The sequence below is a fragment of the Lontra canadensis genome, unplaced genomic scaffold, assembly GCF_010015895.1.
Source record: "Lontra canadensis isolate GAN:19392208 unplaced genomic scaffold, GSC_riverotter_1.0 scaffold7, whole genome shotgun sequence".
Taxonomy (NCBI): Eukaryota; Metazoa; Chordata; class Mammalia; order Carnivora; family Mustelidae; genus Lontra; species Lontra canadensis.
In genome coordinates, this window is record NW_022631001.1 from 7,471,142 (window position 1) to 7,493,662 (window position 22,521).

At 39.8% G+C, this 22,521-nt stretch overlaps 1 protein-coding gene across 3 annotated transcripts in view; it reads right to left on the reverse strand.

Annotated features, from left to right (window-relative positions):
* Positions 1 to 20,375: 20,375 nt before the first annotated feature.
* The window catches only part of DEUP1 (deuterosome assembly protein 1), an 82,977-nt gene continuing 80,831 nt past the window's right edge, over positions 20,376 to 22,521 (reverse strand). For 2 of the 3 annotated variants that reach the window (XM_032852820.1, XM_032852819.1), the window contains one exon: positions 20,376 to 21,038. In XM_032852820.1, the coding sequence (XP_032708711.1) occupies positions 20,862 to 21,038 (177 nt within the window). In that variant the 3' untranslated portion in view covers positions 20,376 to 20,861. The remainder of the gene's footprint in view (positions 21,039 to 22,521) is intronic. The other variant, XM_032852818.1, reaches the window with a different exon arrangement.

A 22,521-nucleotide genomic window follows, 5' to 3' on the forward strand; every position in this document is an offset into this window, starting at 1 on the left:
GTCCTTCCCTTCTCCCCCACAAAGGATCTCATATCATTACTTACCTGTTGGAGGTAGAAGGAGAAGGAAATCCCTTGAAAGCGTGGCTCTTAGATTTATTTTTGGAAGTCTACCATCATATTATATGTGCGTGTATGTATTTCTGTGTGTGTGTGTGTGTGTATTCCTTTATAACCTCATATTGAAAATGTCCCACATTGCCTGTCTACCTGAAGATGTCTGCCTTACTTTGAATGCAATCCACCCTCCCCCCACCCCGCCCGCCCCGGAGCCATCTCTAATTCTATGTTCTTTACAGTACTTGCCACAGACTTGGGGAAGCATGAAAAAAAAGATACAGAATCTTAAGATCAAGGAAATATATGACTAGTTTCCTTTTGACCCTTTTAGGATATCTGTACTCAAACTGGCTGAGGGTTTGCCCGTCCTCTGGATTCTTGTCCCATTACCCCCAGGCTTCCAAGATCAAGGAAGAGCACTTATGTATGTGGGATTTGCTTCACCCACTGTGTCAGGCCTAATTTTTCTTAGGGGGCTCTGTGCAGATTAGTATCCATTCTGTCATCTTCTATTCTGAGTATTTTCTCATTATTCCACAAGGAAAATGACTCCGACTATCTCCCGGCCTGCCAGTCCTCTGGAAAGGAGCCAGTCTTTTCAAAAAGCTTTTAATCCCTTAAACTCTTGAGTAATAAATAACCTAAGGAAAGTAGACCAGAGTGAGCGTTGGGATGCGCAGTATTGCCATGGGTGAGGGTCTCTCTCCTTCCCTCACTGTGGACTTCCCCATTGTTATATGAAGCTATCTATCTTTGAACCTTCCTAGGAAAGACACCTGTCTCCACCTGGGAATATTCCTTTTCCAACTGAAACAAAGCAGAGCTGCCTACATGCTGATTGCCTCTTTGAGAAAGCATGTTAAACCTTTTGGGATTAGGCCTGACTCAGCAAGTCATCAGCTCACGTGGACTGGAGTGAATGCATAAAGCCATTGTGGACTCCTTCTGCAAGCCCCGGCACCTTGAGATACCACTGCCTCTAACTGCATTACAGGCTCAGCTGAAGTTCTTCGCACCCATTCATCCACCCAGATTTTCTAGAAACATTGAAATTCCCTGCCTCTCACAGTCCTCTCAGACTGGCCATGGCAATAATTTTAACATCAGCAAAACAGTTATAAAATGAGCGTGCCATAAGGGGCAAAGGATGACATATACTAGTCTCGTAATAATAAATGATGATATTTTGATCATAGATATATATGTTGCTAGCAATATAGCTTCAAAATAGATAAAGCAAGTGACCATGGGACATACTAGAAATAGATCAAAAGTTTTCATGGGAGATTTTAAGAGACACCTTTCAGGAAGGGCTAAATCAGCGGCAAAGAGCAAAGATAGAAGTTGTGAATGATAAAATTAATCAACTTGATCTAGTAGATAAATACAGATCTTTTCACTCAACAGAGAATGAATATTTTTTAAGAGCACACTGGAACATTAATAAAAATTGGCTTAAAATGTTTCAAATTTGATGAAAAATATAAACCCACAGATTCAAGAAGTTCAATAATTCCAAGCAAGATACACACACACACACACACACACACACACACACACCACACCTAGGCACCTCAAGGTCAGATTGCTGAGAACCAAAAGTAAATTGTTATGGAGGTGGAAATCAGGACTCAGTTGTCTCCTCTTTTGCATTTAGCACTAGAAGATTGATGCTGACAAAATTCTCAAGAGGAAAAAGCCCAACCCAAGACCACTTCCGTGTTTTTCCTTTGTACATTCATTTAACAAATATTTATAGGGCAACTAGGTGATGGGTACGGTCCTGGGCATTGAAATATACCAATGAACGAAACAGACACCTATTCCTGACAAGTGTCCATTCCAGTAAAGGAATGTATCAATCCGACTACCACTTCTGTGTGAATGTAATGCACACAAACATGGGAAAATTAAGGAATAGATCTCTCATGAGCGTTTTGTGAGGAAGCTACAAGAGGATAAAGTCCAAACAGGAGATTAAATGGAGGAACTAAGAGCAGAAGAATTTCTCTAAGACGAAGAGGGATTGAGGGTGGAAGTTACAGATACAAACGCTCTGTAACAGAAGTTGGAGGGAGGAGGAGAAGGTAAGAAGTGGCCTAAGAGTTCTAATTTCCTGTCGTCGTTATTAGGAGTAAAAATTATTTGAAGTTTATAATTTAAAGTATAAGGGTAAGTACTGAAAGATTAAGTAGAAATAATACAACCAGCTAATTTAGTGGAAGGGAGAGTATGAAGAAGTAAAAGCATACTATTTTGTCATTGTTTTTATTTTTATTTTTATTTTTATTTTTGAGAGAAGCATGAGCAGGCGAGGGGCAGCAGGAGAGGGAGAGAGAGTCTCAAGCAGGCCCCAGAGACAGCATGGAACCTGACCCAGGGCTCGATCTCATGATCCTGAGATGATGACTTCAGTCAAAATCAAGAGTCAGATGCCTAACCAACTGAGCCACCCAGGTGCTCTGTCATGTTTGTATATGGTGTTATTAGATAAACACTAATGAAAAGGAAATTAATAAATTAAGGTAACCACTTAAAGGTAAGACAAAATAAAAACCTTTAAAACGATCAGAACACCTACATGAACAAAGGAAGTAAGTCACATATTGGAAATTATTGTAAAATGACGGCAGAAACAAAACCAAAGAGCTGTCTTTTCTGTAAATGTAAGGGGCCTGGATATACTTATTTAAAGAAATAACCTCAGGTAGGATTATAAGGAAAACCCAAGTACACATCATATAAAGAAGATACATTTTAAAGTGATTTGAGACCGCTGAAAGTAAAAGGATGGGCAAAAGGTAGATCAGTGATACAGGCAGAAAATGACAGTACAGTTAACAGTGTTGGGAGGAGAAATTATAGCCTTAAATATTTGTATCGAGAAATAGGAGAACATGAAATTGGCAAACAAGAAGAAAGTATTCACAACCTCACTGTTAAGCTGAATGGGAACAAAAAGCATAAAAAAGATAATGATAGAGTATATAATTCAAGATGGAGATGTAAAAATTATGAATATGTATGAAATAATCAAATTTTTCTTATAACAATTTCAATATATGTGTGTATGTGTATATGTGTGTATGTATATATATACACATATATGTATATATACATGTATATATATACACATACATGTGTGTGTGTATATATAATATATACATGAAATGATCAAATTTTTCTTATAACAATTTCAATATATGTGTGTATGTGTATATGTGTGTGTGTGTGTGTCTGTATGTTTTAAAATTGTAGTTAGCATACAGTGTAATATTAGTTCCAGGGGCACAATTTAGTGATTCATCCCTTCCATACATCACAGGTGCTCATCACCATAAGTACTCTACTTAACACCCATCCCCATCTAGCCCTACCCCCCAACACCTCCCTCCATCCATAAACCTTCAGTTTGTTTTCCATCATTCACAGTCTCATGGTTTGCCTCCCTCTCTTTTTTCCCCCTTCCTCTATGTTCATCTGTTTTGTTTCTTAAACTCCACATATGAGTGAAATCATAAGGTATTTGTCTTTCTCTGGCTGATTTCGCTTCACATAATTCCCTCTAGTTCCATCCATGTCATTGCAAATGGCAAGATTTCATTCTTTTTGATGGCTGAGTATTATTCCATTGTATATATACACATCACTTCTTCTTTATCCATTCATCAGCAGATGGACATTTGGGTTCTTTCCATAGTTTGGCCATGGGTGATAATGTTGCCAGAAAAATCAGGGTGCAGGTACCCCTTTGAATCAGTATTTTTGTATCCCTTGGATAAATAACTATGAGTGCAATTGCTGGGTCATATGGTAGTTCTGTTTTTAACTTTTTGAGAACCTCCATACTCTCTTCCACAGTGCCTGCACCAGGTAAAATGATCAAGTTTTTCTTAGCAGAAATTACAAGAAGTGCCAGGGGTGACAGAGAGAAACATACTAGTAAGTGGAGATTTTTTTTTTTTTTTTTTACAATTTTCAGCCCAGGACAGAGCAAGTGAATAAAAGATAAAGGTTTAGAAGACCCGCACATAATAAAATAACTTGACTCTTCTATATCAAATTCTTGGCTTTTTTTAAGTTTCAGAAACATTTACCAAAATTATGTTACTTACTCACTTATTTAATGTTTGTCTACTTCCACTAAATCATGAGCTCAATGAAATGGGAAAGGAACTTGTCTTGTTAACCCTATTTTCTCAGGAACTAACAGAGGTGACCAATAAATATTTTCAAACAGGTGAGAGAACACTTGATTCACAAAAGAAAAATACAAATGTCTAGCAAGTCCATGGGAAGGAAAAGCACAACTTTATAAACAAAGGTACTTCTGTTTGAGTAACATTAGAATCCCATCTTACCTGTCAAATTGGCACAACTTAAAAAACATGCTGTAAGTCCTTGCTTCATTTATAAATGCATACCTCAATAATGTGTCAATCCTGCAAAATGTCAAGCAGAATAGATAACACGACGTAGTCCTTTGCAGTTCCTAATCCCCTCATTCGAACATCCAAGGTGAGCCATGACCTTGAAGAAATGTACTACTCCTGTAAGGGTGTAAGGTCGTATCCCAACTTTCCCCTTATTTCAGTGGGTGGCCTGGCCTGAGGCAGGATACATATCGTCCTGACAGGCCCCAAACTTGGCCGAGCCACTCCCGAACAGCCCCCAGGAGCTCTGTGCTTAGCTGTCCTTGCCCCCTCACTGTCAGTCTGCCCCATCTGAAGCTCTCCCTCCACGGAGCATCTCCCCAGGCTGGTGTTTATCTTGTTGCTGACATTTAAATTTGCTACCTGGAACTCAGAGGACATTTCCATAAAACTATAAATGTGCATTTTTCTAGAAAGGTCTACAGGGGTTACTGGTTCACTCTCCTACCTCTTCCTGCAGCACAGCACCCTCATAGATTCTGATTAAGTGGCTAAGATCAGGATTCCAGCCTGCACCTGGGGATGGGCCCCAAATGTTGGTATTAGCAAAACAGAACAAAAAGCAGGAGAAAAAGGATTTTGAAGAAAATTCCACATCCAAATAAGGATATCTTACTGTACTTCCTTCTTCAAGTTCAGCTGGGGATTTGACCCCCTCTGCCTTCTAGTCTAACCACCTGCAGTAATGATAAGAACTCATCTAAGCTACATCCAGTGGGACGATTTGAGTCCCTATCCATGAAGGAACCACGGATTGGGGCATATGCCCACATCCCCATTCTTCACTAGGTAAGAATGAAGTCAAGGCCAGATGTCAGGCTAAAACCCTTACAACTGCATGTGCCCCTGATGTGTGGGCTCCCACTATGATTATTTGAGTAAAGACTTCTGGTTAATGACAGTGAGCTGAGCACATGGTCCCTCCTAATGGTGAAACCATGAACCAGGACGAAGAGAAAGTGAGCGGAATTAAGAGGAAGGACATCTGGGAAGATGGGGAAGCAAACAGACGCATGGTAACTGGTTTAGCAGACCCGAGCTGAGGATGCTGATAGGAAAGCAAGAACAGAGGCTTTTGAAGACCAAGTCCAGAGGAGGTTACAGACCCGCTGTTTGTTTCCCTTTCAAGTCAGGAGTGCGAATGGACATCTCCCTCTAGAAATCCACTACAGTAAGTATAAGAGTAACAACTGACAGCATATAGCATCTCAAACACCATTAAATGAATGCATAGTGTTTCTAGGTGTTTGCATTAAACTCAATAAACTACTACAGCCTGTGGGTCAAATCCAGCCTGCCATCTGTTTTTGAACAGATGGAGAGCTCAGAATAGCTACCTTTTTTTTTTTAAATTAGACTTTCTATTGTGAGATAATTGTAGATTCAAATGTGTTTATAATACAGAGAGATCCTCTGTACACTTTGCCTAGTTCCCCCAACATTAACTTTTTCAGACCTGTACTGCAGCCTCCTAGGACACCCAGGATGTTGAGGTTGACACAGTCAAGGTACAGGTCATCACTAGGATGGTCACGGGCTCCATTTATGGCCACACCCACCCCACTTCTACCCTTGATTCCTCCTTGTCCCAGGGCAACCTCTAATTTGGTTTTGTCATTTTGTCATTTCAAGAAAGTTTTGCTGTATAACGAAGTATAACTATTTGGGATTGGCTTTTTTCGCTCAGCATAATTCCGTGGAGGGTCCTCTAGGTTTTGTATGAATTGGTTGGTTTATTTTATTGCTGACTGCTATTCCATGGTTTGGATGTACCCTGTTTTCTTTAGAATTGTTTCTAATAGTGTTTAGTCACTTAATTTACAGCAGCATGGGTTTATAGAAGATGTTTAAGATTGCTTGGTCACTTAGTCTTGGATTTTCTTTTAAAATTGAGAATAGGAGAAACAGTTACGAGTTAATATTTCAGGGGGCATCTGGGTTGCTCAGTCGGTTAAGCATCTGCCTTCAGTTCAGGTCGTGATCCTGGGGTCCTGAGATCGAGCCCCTGTATTGGGCTCCCTGCTCAGTGGGGAGCCTGCTTCTCCCTCTCCCTGCCTGCTGCTCCCTCTGCTCGTGCTCTCTGTCAAATAAATGAATAAAATCTTTTTTAAAAAAATATTTTGGGATAAATCAGAAGCTACACTGATACCAATTCTATAAACAGCAAATATGAATGTAACTTATTTAAGCCTATTCACGTTTTGAAAAAGCACCGTCATTTTTTAAAGCTGAGTACTATAAATGGTTATTGAAAGTCTATAGTGGACATGATATGCTGAGTCCAACTAGTGGGGGCTTTAGGGTGAATTTATGTGACCATCCAATTTTAGAGTTAAAAATCAAACTGTTTACAAAAAGAGTTACAGGGGGCACCTGGGTGACTCAGTTAAGTGTCTGCCTTCAGTTCAGGTCATGATATCAGGGTCCTGAGATCGTCCCTAATCCGACTCTCTGTTCAGCGGAGAGTCTACTTCTCCCACTCCCTCTGCCAGTCCCCTTGCTTGGGCGCTCTCTCTCTCTCTCTCTCTCTCTCAAATAAATAAAATCTTAAACAATGGCAACAACAACACAGTTACAGTCACGGGTAGCATCATGGGTTCCTCAGAGAACCCAACTCCTAAAGCTCTCATCATCCCATTATCCTCCCGTTCTGCTTTCACCTACACTTACCCTTCTTTGAAAGAAGCACAAAATACAAAAGTTCACCAAAATTCTGAAGTCTTTTGACTTTCACTGTCTACCAAAAGTCTTTTGACTTGCAGAAAGCACTGAATGATAAGAGCGCTGACATTTGACATTACAAAGTCACTTTTCAGTAACATACTTTCCCCACTCCCGGTCCAGGCGAGGGAAAACCGGAAGCACAAGACGCCCATCCAGTCTGCGAGGTGCGAGGTGCCCCAGACGAGGGTGAGCATGCGCGCTGCTGCCCAGCGCCCTCCCGGACGTCCTTAAGAGAGGCTCTCCGGAGTGCAATGCCCACTCCGCTCCAGATGTCGTGTTGAAGATGGGCTCTGCATTAGCGATTGTCTTTCCTCTCCGCCCGGTTCTGCCAAGACCCGTTAGTAATTTTCTCTTTGTCCTGTGCTGCAAAGGTTCCGACTCTGGTTTTGCTTTGAAAATCTCTTCCAGGGTCTAGAAGCTGCCTGAGTTCCTGGGCTCTGTGGTCCCCCTTCTTCACCTTCTCAGCCAACTTCAGGCATCTCTCCGACCCTGCTGTGGTGACCATTTCTTTCTCTGAACTTCGTTTTGTGCTTATTTTTGTAATCACTCACCGGGGAAGGACATCTGTGTTGTTTCCAGTTTGGGGCTATTATGAATAAAGCTGCTATGAACATTCATGGCTAGGTTTGTGTGTGTGTGTGTGAACATAAGTCTCCACTTCTCTGGGATGGATGCCAGCGAGTGCAATTGCTACATCGAATACGGTAGCTGCCAAACTGTTTTCCAAAGCAGCGGCACACTTTACATTCCTACCAGCCGTGTGATCCAATTTCTCCGTGTTCTTGCCAGCATTTCGTGTTGTCACTATTTTTTAATTTTTAGCTATTCTGATAGATGTGTAGTGATACCTTACTGTGGTTTTTAATTTGCATTTCCCTAATGGCCAGCGATGTTGAACATCTTTTTATGTGCCTATTTGCAGACTGTATATTCTCTTCACTGAAATGTGTCTTCATGTCTTTTACCCATATTCTAATTGGATTTTTTTTTTTTTTTTTTTTTTGCTGTTGAGTTTGGAGAACTTTTCATACATTCTAGATGCTAGTTCTTTTTCAGATAGGTGGTTTGCAAATATTTTCTCCCAGTAGGTTTTTTTTTTTCCTTTTCTTTAAAGGTTTATTTATTTTATTTAGAGAGTGAGAGTGTGAGGGGGGAGGGGCAGAGGGAGAGGGAGAGGAGCAGACTCCCCTCTGAGCCCCAAGCCCCAAGTGGGGCTCAATTATATGACCCTGAGATCATAACCTGAGCCTAAAACAAGAAGAGGTCACTTAACCCACTGAGCTACCCAGGGCTCCAGCATTTTTTTTTTTTTTTCTTAACAGGGCCTTTAGCAGCACAAATGTTTTTAATTCTAATGACTTCTAATTTATCAATTTTTCCTTCTATAGACGGTTTTCCTTTCATGTGTAAAAACTCTCATAGGTCCCATAAATTTTCTCCTATGTTTTTGTCCTAAAAATTTTATAGTTTTGCATTTAAGCCCATCATCCATTTTTTTTTTAAATTTTTTAGAAACATATATTTATTTTTTCCCCAGGGGTACAGGTCTGTGAATCGCCAGGTTTACACACTTCACAGCACTCACCATAGCACATACCCTCCCCAATGTCCATAACCCCACCCCCCCTCTCCCAACCCCCCTCCCCCCAGCAACCCTCAGTTTGTTTTGTGAGATTAAGAGTCACTTATGGTTTGTCTCCCTCCCAATCCCAACTTGTTTCATTTACTCTTCTCCTACCCCATTAACCCCCCATGTTGCATCTCCTCTCCCTCATATCAGGGAGATCATATGATAGTTGTCTTTCTCTGATTGACTTATTTCGCTAAGCATGATACCCTCTAGTTCCATCCATGTTGTCGCAAATGGCAAGATTTCATTTCTTTTGATGGCTGCATAGTATTCCATTGTGTATATATACCACATCTTCTTTATCCATTCGTCTGTTGATGGACATCTAGGTTCTTTCCATAGTTTGGCTATTGTAGACATTGCTGCTATAAACATTCGGGTGCACGTGCCCCTTCAGATCACTACGTTTGTATCTTTAGGGTAAATACCCAGCAGTGCAATTGCGCCCATCATCCATTTTTGTATAATTTTACAATTTGATGATTACTAAAAAAAGTCGATTTTTTAAATAAAGTATGAAATTTAACATGTTTTATGTCTTGCTTATTTTCCCTATATATTTAGTCTTCAAATTGGTTAGACTGAATCTTCTTTATTCTTTTTCAAAATTCCTTTACTTATTCTAGTTCCTTTGCCTTTCTATAAAAATTTTAGAATAATCTTGTCTATGTCTACCAAAAAAATCTTGTTGAAGTTTGGATAGGAATTGTGTAAACCTATATATTGATTTTGGGAAAACTGAAATCTTTCCTATGAATCTTCCAACCCATCATTATCATTTATTTAACTATCCTTTCACTTCTTTCTCAGTGTTCCAGTATACAAGTTCTACATGTGTTTTGTTAGGTTTATACCTACTTTCATTTATTTGAATGATTGTAAATGATATTATATTTTTAAATTCAATGTCCAGGTGTTCATTGCTGGTATATAGAAATACAATTAATTTCAGTATGTTTCTATTGTGTTCTGTAAGCTTGCTGGCCTCACCTCTTACTTCTATGACTTCCTTTGTAGATTTCTTGGGACTTTCTACAGACAATCATGTCATCTGCAAATAGAATGTTTTATTTCTTCGTTTCTGATCTGGGTACCTTTTTTTCTTTTCTTCACTTAATCACACTGGCTAAAACTTCCAGTTTTTGTAAAAATGGTGGGAATGGACATACTTGCTGTGGACCTGAACATTCTTTCACTTTTAAGTAAAATATTATCTATAGGTTTTTTGGTAAATGTTATTTATTGAGTTGAGAAAGTTTCCTTCTATTACTATTTTTCTGAGTTTTAAAAATCATGAAATGGTGTTCAATTTTGCCAATGTTATTTCTTCATTAGTCAATGTGAGCATATGATTTTTCTTCTTTGGTCTTTGTGTGTCTTTAGGCAGATTACATTGATTGATATTTGCATATTGAAACAACCTCGAGTCCCTGGTATAAATCTTAATCATGGTGTATAATCGCTTTTATAGATTACTGAATTCTATTTGCTAATCTTTTGTTAAGGATTTTTACATCTATATTCTCAAGGGATACTGGTCTGCACTTTCTTGGGACTGTCTTTGTCTAGCTTGGGGATCATGGTAATGTTAGCTTAAGAAATAAATTAGGAAGTCTTCTATTTTCTGGTAAAGATTGTGCAGAATTCATGTTAATTCTTATTCAAGCTTTTGAAAAAATTTTCTAGTGAGAACACATGGGCCTGGAGATTTCTTTTTTGATGGTTTTAAAATTATGAGTTCACTTTTCTCAATAGTTTTAAGGCTGTTCAAGTGATCTACTTGATATTGGTGGGTTGTGGCAATTTGTGTTTTTCAAGAACTTGGTCCATTTCAACTAAGTTGTCACATAAATATTTGTGTTCACAGCTTTCATAATAGTGTTGTTCACAGCATTCCTTTATTATCCTTTTGATTTCTGCAGAGTTTCAGTAATGTCCCCTGTTGCATTACTGATATTGGTAATTTGTGTCTTCTTCCTTTTTTCTTTTCTTTGTCAGTCTTGCTAGAGATCTGTCAGTTTTATTGATTAAAAAAAAAAAAGAATCAGCTTTTTGTTTCCCTGATTTTCTCTATTTTTTTTTCTGCTTTCAGTTTTATTGATTTATGCTCTTATCATTTTTATTTCCTTCCTTCTGCCTCCTTTGGATTTAGTGTGTTCTTTTTGGTCTCGATGCTTGAGAGAGGAGCTTACATGATTGACTTGAGACTTTTTCTCTTTTCTAATGTGTTCATTTAGTCTATAAAATTCCCTTTTGTCATTGCTTTAGCTGTTTGTCATAAATTTTATGTTGCATTTCATTTCCATTCAGTTCAGTATATTTTAAAATTTCCCTTGAAACTTCCCTTTTGACCCGTTGATTATTTAGAATGTTGTTTCGTTTTCAACTGTTTGGAGATTTTCCTGTTATTGATTTTTAGTTCTTTCTTTTCCTGTTGTTCATTTTCTAGTTTCTTTCTGTTATTAATATCTAGTTTGATTCTGTTGTGGTGATAGAATATACTATTAATTAGTTTCTTTTAAATTTGTTGAGGTTTGCTTAATGACTCGTGTTGTGACCTTGACATACATTCTGAGGGCACTTCGGAAGAATTTGTATTCTGCTTGGTGGTATCTCTCATTCATCCATCCATCCATCCGTCCTTCCATTTATTCAGCTAGTTAGTTGGTTTCTAGAACTTCCTTAATTCTTTTAGGGTAGATCTAATGATGACCAATTCTCTTAGTTTTCCTACATCTGAGAATGACTTGACTTCCTCTTCATTCCTGGATATTTTCACCAGGTATAATATTATGGGTTAATTGTTCTTTCTTTTAGCACTTGAAAATATTATGTCATTCACTTCTGGTCTGATGTTTTCTGATTAGGAATCTGCTTACTTAAAATTGTTTTTCTTTTATAGACACAGTTTCTTTCTTCCTGCTTCCAATATTTTTTCTTTGTTTTTAGTTTTTGGAAGTTTGACTATACCATGTCATAGTGTAGATTTCCTTGGGTTTATCTTGTTTGGGGTTGGTTCAGTTTTGGTGGAGTTTTCAGGCATTATCTCTACAGTACTTTTGTAGCCCTGCCCTTTCTTCCTCTTTCAAGATCCCAGTGATACAATTGTTAGGTCCTTTGTTATAGTTTTACATATTTCTGAGATTTTTTTTCTGTTGATTGTTTTCCATTCTATTTTCTTTCTGTTGTTCAAATTGGGTGATTCCTATTGTTCATTGATTCTTTCCTCTGTCTCCTCCATTCTACTTTAGGGTCCATCCACTGTGTTTTTATTTGATACTGTATTTCTCAGTTCTAAGACCTCCATTTGGTTTCACTTCATATCTTCCATTTCTTTGCTGAAATTTCCTATATATTCATTTTTCTAAGCATGTTTCTAGTTGCTTCCTGAGTCATTTTATGATGGCTACTTTAAATCTTTGCCAGATCAGTCTAACATCTATGCCATCTTGCTATTGTCCTCTACTGATTGTCTTTTCTCAAGTTGGGGTCTTTCTGATTCTTGATACAAGTGAGTTTTGATTGAAACTTAAATATTGGGGCACTACATTGTGAGAATCTGGATTTTATTTAAATGCTATGTTTTGGTAGGCCTGTTCTCACAACTTTGGAGCAGGGAATTGGGGTATAGCCTCATTACTGCCAGATGGTAGTGAAAGTCGAGGTGTTGACTCAGCCTCTGTTAATACAAAGGGAGAGGGCTTCCTCATCGCTGCTGAGTAGGGTGGGAGTTCTGGCTCCCCAGTAGTTTTTTGCTGATACTACTCTGGTTGGATGGGGCAAGGGAGCCTCATTACTGCCTCTTACATGGAGTCCAGTGACACTGTTGGGAGAGAGTGACCTCATCATCACTGAGCCATGGTGAGTATCCTGAATTTCCATGTCCTCCACTGATATCACTGTACTGGAGAGGACTAGGGTTGCCTTGTTACTGCTTCATGGGGGCTCCCTAGTAGTTTCCACTGAAACTGCTGAGGGGGAATGCCTCATCACCTCCTAACGGGGATGAGAGTTCTGCCACCCAACTCAACCTTCTCCGATACTCTGGTAGGGAGTTTGGGACAAGGCTGGAAATCTAGGCTCTCTCTCTACATTTGTTTGTGGGGGTGAGAGTGGGGCTACAGTTCTTTCTGGGGTGTTTGGCTGAATTGGAGTAATTGTTATTTTTTTTTAAATTTTATTTATTCATTTGAGAGAGATTACAAGCAAGGGGAGCAGTGGTGGGAAAGGGAGAAGCAGACTCCCTGCAGAGCAGGGAGCCTGATGCAGGGCCTCGATCCCAGCTGGGATCGTGACCTGAGCCGAAGGTAGATGCTTAACTGACTGAGTCAGCCAGGTGCCCCAACGTGATTATTGTATAAAAGTTTTCTGCCCTGCTAGGCTGCCCCTTTTCTTTTATTTAGAGAGAGCAGGCTTTGCTGGAGCTTTTTTGTTTGTGTCCCTTGCCATCTCAAGATTGCCAGCTTTTTCAGCTCTAAGTTTGGGATACACGAGTGTATTAGTTTGCTAAGGGTCATATAGTACTATAAACTGGTTGGCTTTAACATCAGACTCAAAATTTTGGGTACCTTATCCAGGTAGCATAATATCTTCAATGAAATAAATGCATATTTTCCAAAATGAATTAATTATGTTGGGCCATTAAATCCTCTATTTTCTTAAGTACTCATATTTTTAATATTAAAAATAGTGACATAACTATGTGTATATTTCCCAAGCTCTGAGATGTTCCTGACTCATGTTTGTTTTTTTAAACCACCGTGTTGAGATATGATTGACATACAAAGTGCTGTACATATTTAATGCCTATAATTTGATGAATTTGAAGATAAGTATATGTCCATGAAACCACCATCACAACCTATATCATAAGCATATTTGCTTCCAAAAGTTTTCTCCTATCTCATTTTTGTTATTTTCAGGGCTTCATGTGTGTGTATATGTATGTGTGTGTGTATACACGGCATACATGTACTTATACACACACACACACACACACACATAAATATATATTCCCAAAATTCTTGGGTTCAACTCTTGCTAATATAAAAACATTTGGTTATAAATTTAACTTTGTATGTAGCAAACTTTGAAGCCAAAGAGCTGTTTTAGCTTGGTTACTCACAATTTTATCCATCAAAATCATTTGGGAATTAGCCATCAAATAATTTATCTCAGCCAAGAGATATGTTTAGATTGGAAATAGTTTGAGCTCAAAGAGTACTGACTTTTGGAAAATTTTCCCCAAGCTGGTGAAAATGAAGAATTTCAAAGCTTGTAATATTCTTGTTTTCAGAAACAAACAAAAACCCAAAAGAGATCATACCAAATGGGGAGAATGTTAACTCCATTCTTTTATAGTTTATCATTTTAAAGTATAAAATTCTCTGATGAAGACAGATCTATTGTGCATACCTCAAGTACAACATAGCGTAGTCTTAGTATTGGCCCTTTAGCCTCATCTTCTGTAATAATTTTTTAGGCAGTTCACAATATCTTTTAGGTAGTTGACCATAGAAGACATATTTTTTAAAAGATTTATTTATTTATTTGAGAGAGAGAGAGAGAGAGAGAGAGAGAGAGCACGAGTCAGGGGGAGGGGTAAAGGGAAGGAGAGAATCCTCAAGCAGATTCTCCACCAACTGCAGAGCCCAAGGCGGGGCTCAATCTCAGCACCCAGAGACCATGACCTGAGCCAAAATCAAGAGTTGTCTGCTTAACCAACTGAGTCAGGCATTCCCCATCACAAAAGACATATTGATGAAATAAATGAAAACTTATTTTCATTTGTGTGAAACATGCAGAGTTTGAGTTGAAACTGCGTGTTTCATGCAGAGCCAATAAGTTTTATCTCTGATAGGTTCTTCCATATCAGTTCTATGTGAGTGAATGGTGTTTAGGAAGTCACACCTCAGGGTCTTGTGACCCAGCAGAGATCTTAGTGATTAGTTATCGACTGTCAGTGTCAAAATAAGTATGGTTTCCTCTAACCACTTAGGTCCTAGGGGATTTTATTCCCCCCCTCCTTGGCAGGCAAGGGAGGAAGAGATTCTGTTTAAATTGTCAATTTTGTAGCATCTATCCTAGGGTGCTTTCCCAAGAGTGTTTCCCTATGAGCTTCATCCTGGGACTCCTAAGACAGCAATTCTCTTATGAAGATGGTAATTCTCACCAAGTTGAGATTCAGTATAGATCAATTTGGAGAGAATTGTCATTTTAACCCCTATCAAAATCCCAGCAGTCCTGTTTTTGCAACATCAGGAACCTGACAAACTAGTCCTAAAACTTATGTGGAAATACAAAGGGCCCAAAACAACCAAAACAAACTTGTAGGGGCACCTGAGTGGCTCCATCGGTTAAGCATCTGCCTTCAGCTCAGGTCATGATTTCAGGGTCCTGGGATCAAGTCCCACGTTGGGCTCCCTGCTCAATGGGGAGCCTGTTTCTCCCTCTCCCCCTGCCCTCACTGCTCATGTTCTCTTTCTATCCCCCTGCCGAATAAATAAATGAAATCTTAAAAAAAAAAAAAAAGAATCCTGTGAATTGGAGGATTTACAATTTTTCAATATCAAAACTTAGTACAAAGCTACAAGAATTAAGACTATGTAGTTTAGGCCTAAGGATAGACAATGGATAGATTCCAAGATAGATCAATGGAACAGAATTAAGAGTCCAGAGTATATATATTCTGTGTGTGTGTATGTGTGTGTATATCTTTATATTTATATTTACAGTTAACTGAGTTTTCAACAAAAGTACCAAGAAAGAATTTTTTCAACAAATGCTTCCGGGACAATGGCAGCCATATTTGAAAAGCTGAATCTGGACTCCTACACCACACAATACAAAAACACTAACTCAAAATAGATCACAAACCTGACGTAAAACTTACAATTATAAAACTTCCAGAAGAAAATATTTGTGATCTTGGGTTGGGCAAATATTTCTCAGATACAATGCCAAAAGCACAATCCATACAAGAAAAAAAAAATGAATTGTATACCTCAAAATAAAAAAACGTATGCACTTCAAAAGACAGCATTAGGAAAATGAAAAGTAAGCCACAGACTCCGAGAAAATCTATGCAAATCTGCTATCTCATAAAGGACTTAAATCTGAACTATATGAAGAATTCTTATCATTCAATAAGAAGAGAAATAATTATAAGATGGACAAAAGATTTGAATAGACATGTCACCAAAAAATGTGGTTAATAAGCCCACAGAAAGATGCTCAATGTGATTCGTCATTAGGGAAATGCAAATCAAAACTAGAATGCGCTTCACGCGCACTGAAACAACTACAATCAGAGAGGAACAAGTATGGGAGGGATATGGACACTTGGAATGCACCTACATTGCTAGCGGAAATGTAAAATGGTACAGCTACTTAGGAAAAACAGTTTGACAGTTTCTCTTAGAAGTTCAAAATGAATATACCATGTGACTCAGAAATTCTCCTCCCAGCAATTGGCTCAATGGAAATGAAAACATATCCACACACAGACTTGTAAGTAGATGCTCATAACAGCTTTATTTAGAATAGCCCCAGACTGGAAACAATAAATGTCCATCAACGGGTGAAATGGATAAACAAAATATGGTTTATTTGTACAACCAAATAGCAGGCAGCAAAAAAAAAAAAAACAAAAACAAAAACCAAAAAACAAAAAACTGATGCATGCTAAAATACAAACCACCAAAAATTACTAAATGAGAGAAGCCAGATGCAAACATCGACATATTATATGAATCCATTCATAGGAAATGTTCAGGTAAATGTCAGAGACAGCAGGTTGGTGGCTGCCTGGGGTTGGGCGTGAGGAGAGGGGGTGACCACAGATGGGCACAGAGATCTTTTTGGGGTGAGGGAAATGATCTCAAATTGGGTTGTGGTAGTCATTGCCCAACTTTGTAGATTTAGTGAAGTATTGAATTATACCCTTGGAAGTGAGTGAAATTTATGGCATGTAAATTCTTTCTTAATAAAACTGCTAATGATGAAATAGGTTTACTTTATATTATAGTGCTAGCACATGGCCTTGAATAAATGATGGCATTGTTCTTTGAGAATATATTTTGTTTTCTGAGCTCAGACCTGTTATCTCAGAGGACAAGGATGTCAATAAGGGCTAACAGCTAGCATTTCCTGAGTACTCGCTGTGTTCCAGACTCTTAACTGTTTTCTGTATATTACCTCTTTCAACCCTCAACCATTTTTGGACACAGTAGTATTATGACTGATCACAGATCAGGAAATGGAACCTTTCTGGAAGTCAAGGGGCCAAGGTACGAGGGGAGTCATTTGCCTCCAACAGATCTAAGCTGTCCTAACCATCAAGAACCTTTAAGACCTAAGAATTTCTAGTCTGGTCATGGGGCTAGCTAATGGCTCTGGGCACCTCCTCCACTCTACATGTGGCCCTGCTGAAGACTTCCCTGTTTAAAACCTCGTGATTCTGGATTACCTGGCAGTGCTGCTCTGTGATGAGACTGTCGGCCGCCATGACACTAATGGCCCACCTGACTCTGACTCAGGTTTATCCTTGTTATAGGACTGACCCCTCTTGACCCATGTTGGAGGATGGTGATGAGTGGCAGCTTCTGAACGCTGCCAGGGTGGCTTCTGTGACTCGTGCCGATATTCTGGCCTCACCTCTGCCCTGAGAGTTCCCTGGAGGTCACGAAAACCTTCCCTCAGGATTTGCCCTCAGCCAGGACTCAGTAGGCCCATAGTCCATTCACTGTCACCCCTGGGCCATGGGGCAACCTCATTAGAGGAGGGAAGAACCTTCTATCAGTTTAAATATTTTATCCTTTAGAGTTTAGCTCCTGGTGACACCCTAGGCTACAGAGTTGGAAGTGTCGGGCAGAGTTTCAGTTGCTAACTGGGCTTTAAGTCCTTGGGCCCAAATCCCTCATACACTTTCTACCATATTGCTCAAGTCCTAGGATTCTCGGGGTTTCATTTGCTCCGACCATGAAGCACCGTGGCAAATGTTCTGTATCAGAGTCCTACTAGACATAGTTGAAACATAAAAAGGAATGTGTACCCAGGCAGTCCTGTGTGAGCTCAAGGAAGAGTGAAGGTTCCCCTCACATCCATCAGCTTTCAGACAAACTTATAGTCTGTGCACTCTTGTGCAGCTGACAATTTCATACATCTGGTGTTCTGTCATTTCCATAAACTGCCTCAAATTTGCTCTACTTGTTTTCTTTGCTGAAGGCATCCCCCCTTCCCCACAGCCATGTCTGGATTCAATCCTCCCATCAATCACTACTTACCAAACACCTCCCATGCCAGGACCTGTGCTAGGAGCACAGGGGAGGCAGGGGAGCCTAAGAGGACTCCTTTCTTCTAGGATCTTTTGGGCCCATGGAGAGACAGGAGGCACATAGATGGAGAGAAAATTGATATTAGCTGAGATAGTGGAATGGGGAAGAGATAACCCCATATCACTGTTGAAACTCTGATTCTAGATTGCTTGGGCCAGGGTAACCATGGTTGAGGCCTAGCAGGGACCTGGACAAACTCACTGCCACGGAGGTCCCTCTAATGAGGCAGCCTCTAGGATGCTTGGCTCTGGTGGCTCTCCCAGAGTGGGAGGAGACAGTTAGAGCCTAGCTGGGGCTTCCTCTTGGGAGGCTGGTAAGTGGGCGACTCCAAGCTCCATGAAGCCAGAGCAGCTCTGTCAACAGACAATCCAGAGCTCTCTATTGTCTTGACTGACATTGGGGGTTACCTCTGATTATCCAGCAGCCCACCTTCCCTCCCCCAAATTTGCTGAATTCCCAGGCCAGTGAATATGCTCCTGAGTAACTGAGAAGTTAAAGTATATATTGAAGCCATTATGAGGCAAAAGTTAACTCAGGTCTCACTTCTCCCTTGAGCCAAATTCCAGTGTTAGATGGCCTCCTGGGTCTTTCCCCCATTTTCTTTCCTTCTCCTTCCGTCATGTTATAGCTAAATCATGGGCTAACATGGCTTTTGGAGAAGGGAGGAGGCTATAACTGGTATCCTTTGGTCTCTGGAGGGCGGGAGTGGCCAAGGAGGAGCCAGTGAGAGTGAGGGAGGTGGGGGGCTGGGGGGTGGCCTCGCTCCTTCCCTGCTCTCAGCATGCAAACAGAGCTGGCTTGCTTTTTATCTTGATTATATCTATGCTAGGCTTTAGCATTTGATTCCTTTTGAACAATGAATCCCGCTGTTAAGCAAAAAAATACTGAAAACTACTGTTTTAAGAAAGCCCATATTAAGTGCAATGCTGAACTAGTGATTTAAAAGAAGTTTGCTTAGGGACTTGAAATAATAATCCAGAGGAGCAAATTCCCTGTTAGTCCTGGATGTGCTCCAAGTTCACGCTCTCTTGACTCTGCGAAGTTCTATGAACTAGCTAGAACTTCATTTCAGCACACAGTTTTTAATCATGTCTCCAGCCTGAGAAGAATGAAGTGGCATTCAGATTTAGGGAATTATAAAGATACATGTATTTAAGCTTTTGCATTGTTTGCATTTGCATTACGGATACAAAGCTTTTAGAATTGTTTCTGGAATGCCCTTTTCCCAACACATACTTTTTCTTCCCATCTTCTAAAGATAACACTGAAAAATATTTTGCATCCAGGCTAGAAATTACTAAAAAGTTTTAAAGCGCCATAACTTCTGTTATTTTCCTCATATAGACTTTTTTGGGTACACTGAAGACTTTGTACCCCTCAGATGTTTTGTCATGAAACAGGGCTTCTGTGGATAAGCCTTGTTCACCATCTGCTTGCTTACAAAAGGTGGTAACTGGGAAGTAGGAAGAGCTGGAGCCAATAATTAAAAGCCAGGCGTCTCTGACTCCCTTGATTACCCTGATTCTAGAAGTTTCTTAACAGCTGGATTCCCAAGAACAAGGATTCTAGCCTTGCTGACTTCACAGGCTTGTTTTGAGTTGGAATGAATATTGCTGTGTGAAGGCTTTCTTCAAATATCAAGAGCTGTACACGGTCCCATCTCCTAAAGGGAACAGGGCTCTGCATTTCTCGCATGACAATGACACTTGTTATCTAGACATCTTGACTTCATCTTTCAGTATGCTGAGATTTAGTCTTTTCGAAGAGAAAAAGAAAACCATAAAAGCTGTAGGACTTGAGTGACTATAGAGGGATTTTTCATAATCTTTATATAAATGTCATTTTTAAAGAAAGAATGGATTGTCATGCTTACATGTTTGTAACTTGAATTTTATTGTCCACTACCATGCTATTACTGTTGTATACAGATTTGGCATTTATGTTTTCAGTCCACAGAATTTCGTATTCCTTTATTATATTAACAACAGAGGTATTACAGAGAAGAATGTCACAACAGTAATGTTTTATATCTTCTTGATCTTGTTCATGTCCATGAAGTAGTTAACATTAACAGGAAAGCTTTAATCTCTGGCTGGCACATATATGTTAAGCGTGTAAATAGCTTGTTCCATGTCTCATTGCGTTAAAACAGAGACATTACAAGGATGAACGCGAAACCAGTAAAGCTGTACTGTTTTTTTTTTCCTAAAAGAAATTTTAGGATGTTGACATAGCTCAAAATAATGTCTTTTCATTCTTAAAAATCCTCGAGTTTCCAGACCTAGAACAAGTGAGCTGTGCTCAATGCGTTGGTATTTGGAAGGTGGCACTCCCTTTTCCTCATTTTGTGTTGTTACAGGCGAAATGGGTTTTCAGTATACACGATTCAAGTGGGGGAAAAGCCCCATATTGAATGCCACAATATTCCTTAGACTGGGAAACGAATTTCTTTTGGAGTAGTCAATGTTTATTTTCTCGTTGCTCTGCAGCAGAACAATTTACTATGTAAATGTAGAAATACAAACAGCTTTATCGAACAAAATATTTTCTAGCTGCCTAACAGAAATGATTTCTTAAGAAAACAGAACAAAATTTCTCAGTTTCATTATTCAGCTTTGTAAATATTTTGCCAGAGCTTTTTTTCTTGGGGTGGGGGAAGCAAATAAAAGAATTTAAAAGCTCATATGTGTCTATTTTGTTTTAGCTTGGTGTATTTATTAAGAGTAAATTCTGTATGTCTTTGCAGTTCATCAATATGCGTATTTAGAAGTTTCTCAAATTCTTTTGCTCGTTTCTCTTCCTCCAGAAGGAAATGCTGTGCAGCCAGAGAGGCTGGGAAGACTATATCTGGGGGAGACTAAAGACAGAAAGAAATGTTAGATGAGGAACACAAAGCCTTCTAAACCTTCCTGTTTCCAGACATGCTTCATCCCTGGCATGGTCGAAGGGCAACTCTCAGGGAGATAATCCACGCTAAACTCTCTCTGCTTTTGTAATACAGGGACTGCTCGGGAAATCCTGACAGAACGAAAACATCACAGCACCATTATATTCCAAAGCTCTAGAAATGAATATTACTGTGTCCAACTGCAAAAGCAGGGACAACATGGAACTTGCCTGCAACATACTTGACTAATTTGTGAAACCGAGGTTACTCACCTGACAATAGGCAACTCCCAAAAGCTAAAATGAAGATTATAGTAGACTTGGGCAAGGAAAGCTTAATAGGATAAAAAAAAAAAATTAAGGATTGGAGGAAAAAGGGAGCTAACTGCTGTCTGGAGTTGGCCAGGTGGGGAGGGCTGGCAGCATGGTGCATGTCGCCGTACGAGAAGCTTCCTCATGGGGAAGGCCCTAATGCTGGAACGCAGCTCGTTTGTCCAATTAGAGCTGACAAAGCCTCAGTCGTGAGCGCCCAGTTACACACTTTGTGGTAATATGGGAGTGTTCATTTAATTCTTTGTGACCTGTGAAGTCCTAATTTATACCAAATGCCTTAGCAGATCCCACACTAGAGGAGTCTCTGATAGAAAAAAAAAAATGCCTTGTGTAGCCATAGATGAGTTTAGTAGGCAAGTTGCATTGAAGGCCTTTCAGATTCTGGAACAAGGCCAGAAAGCTCTATACTAGTTAAAAAACAGTTTCTGTAATGCTGCTGAGCCCTGGTTGAGGTAGAGCATCTAAGAAGTGGACAGGATGACTGGATCGAGCTCTGTCCTTAGCCACTGCAGTGGAAATTACAGGTGGGTCCAATGATGCGGTCTGCCTTTCACCAAGGTTAAGTAAGCTAGCTGTTGCCGTTGAGTATCTCATCTGCTTGGAACAGAGACCAAAGCTGAGGACTTCCTAACAGGGCAGCATCTCTCAAGGACACCAACAAGCCTCTTGGCAATCAGTTTACAAAGGGTCCCTTACACCTTGGAAAGGGCAATGTTTCATCCTTACCAGCACTGACATGTATTCTATGGTTTGCCTTTCCTGCCCAAAGGACCTTGGCCTTGACCACTACCTGAGAACTCACAGAGAGACCTATTTCCTGATGTGGGATCCTGATTAATACCAAAGGAACCTAATTTGCAGCAGAGGAGTATGTCAGTGGGGCATGACCTTGGCATTCATTGGACTTCCTGCATACAACACCACCCAGAGGATGCTGGCCTGATAAGACTTCTTGAAGGCAGGGCTGGGGCATCAGCTAGGAAATTATACCCTTTGAAGATGGGGGACCCTTCTCCGGGATATGGTGTAGACAGTCAACCAATGGCTATTACACGCTACTGTGTTTCCAACAGGTAGAACACCGGAATCTGGGAACAGAAGGGAAGATGGAGGAATGGCTC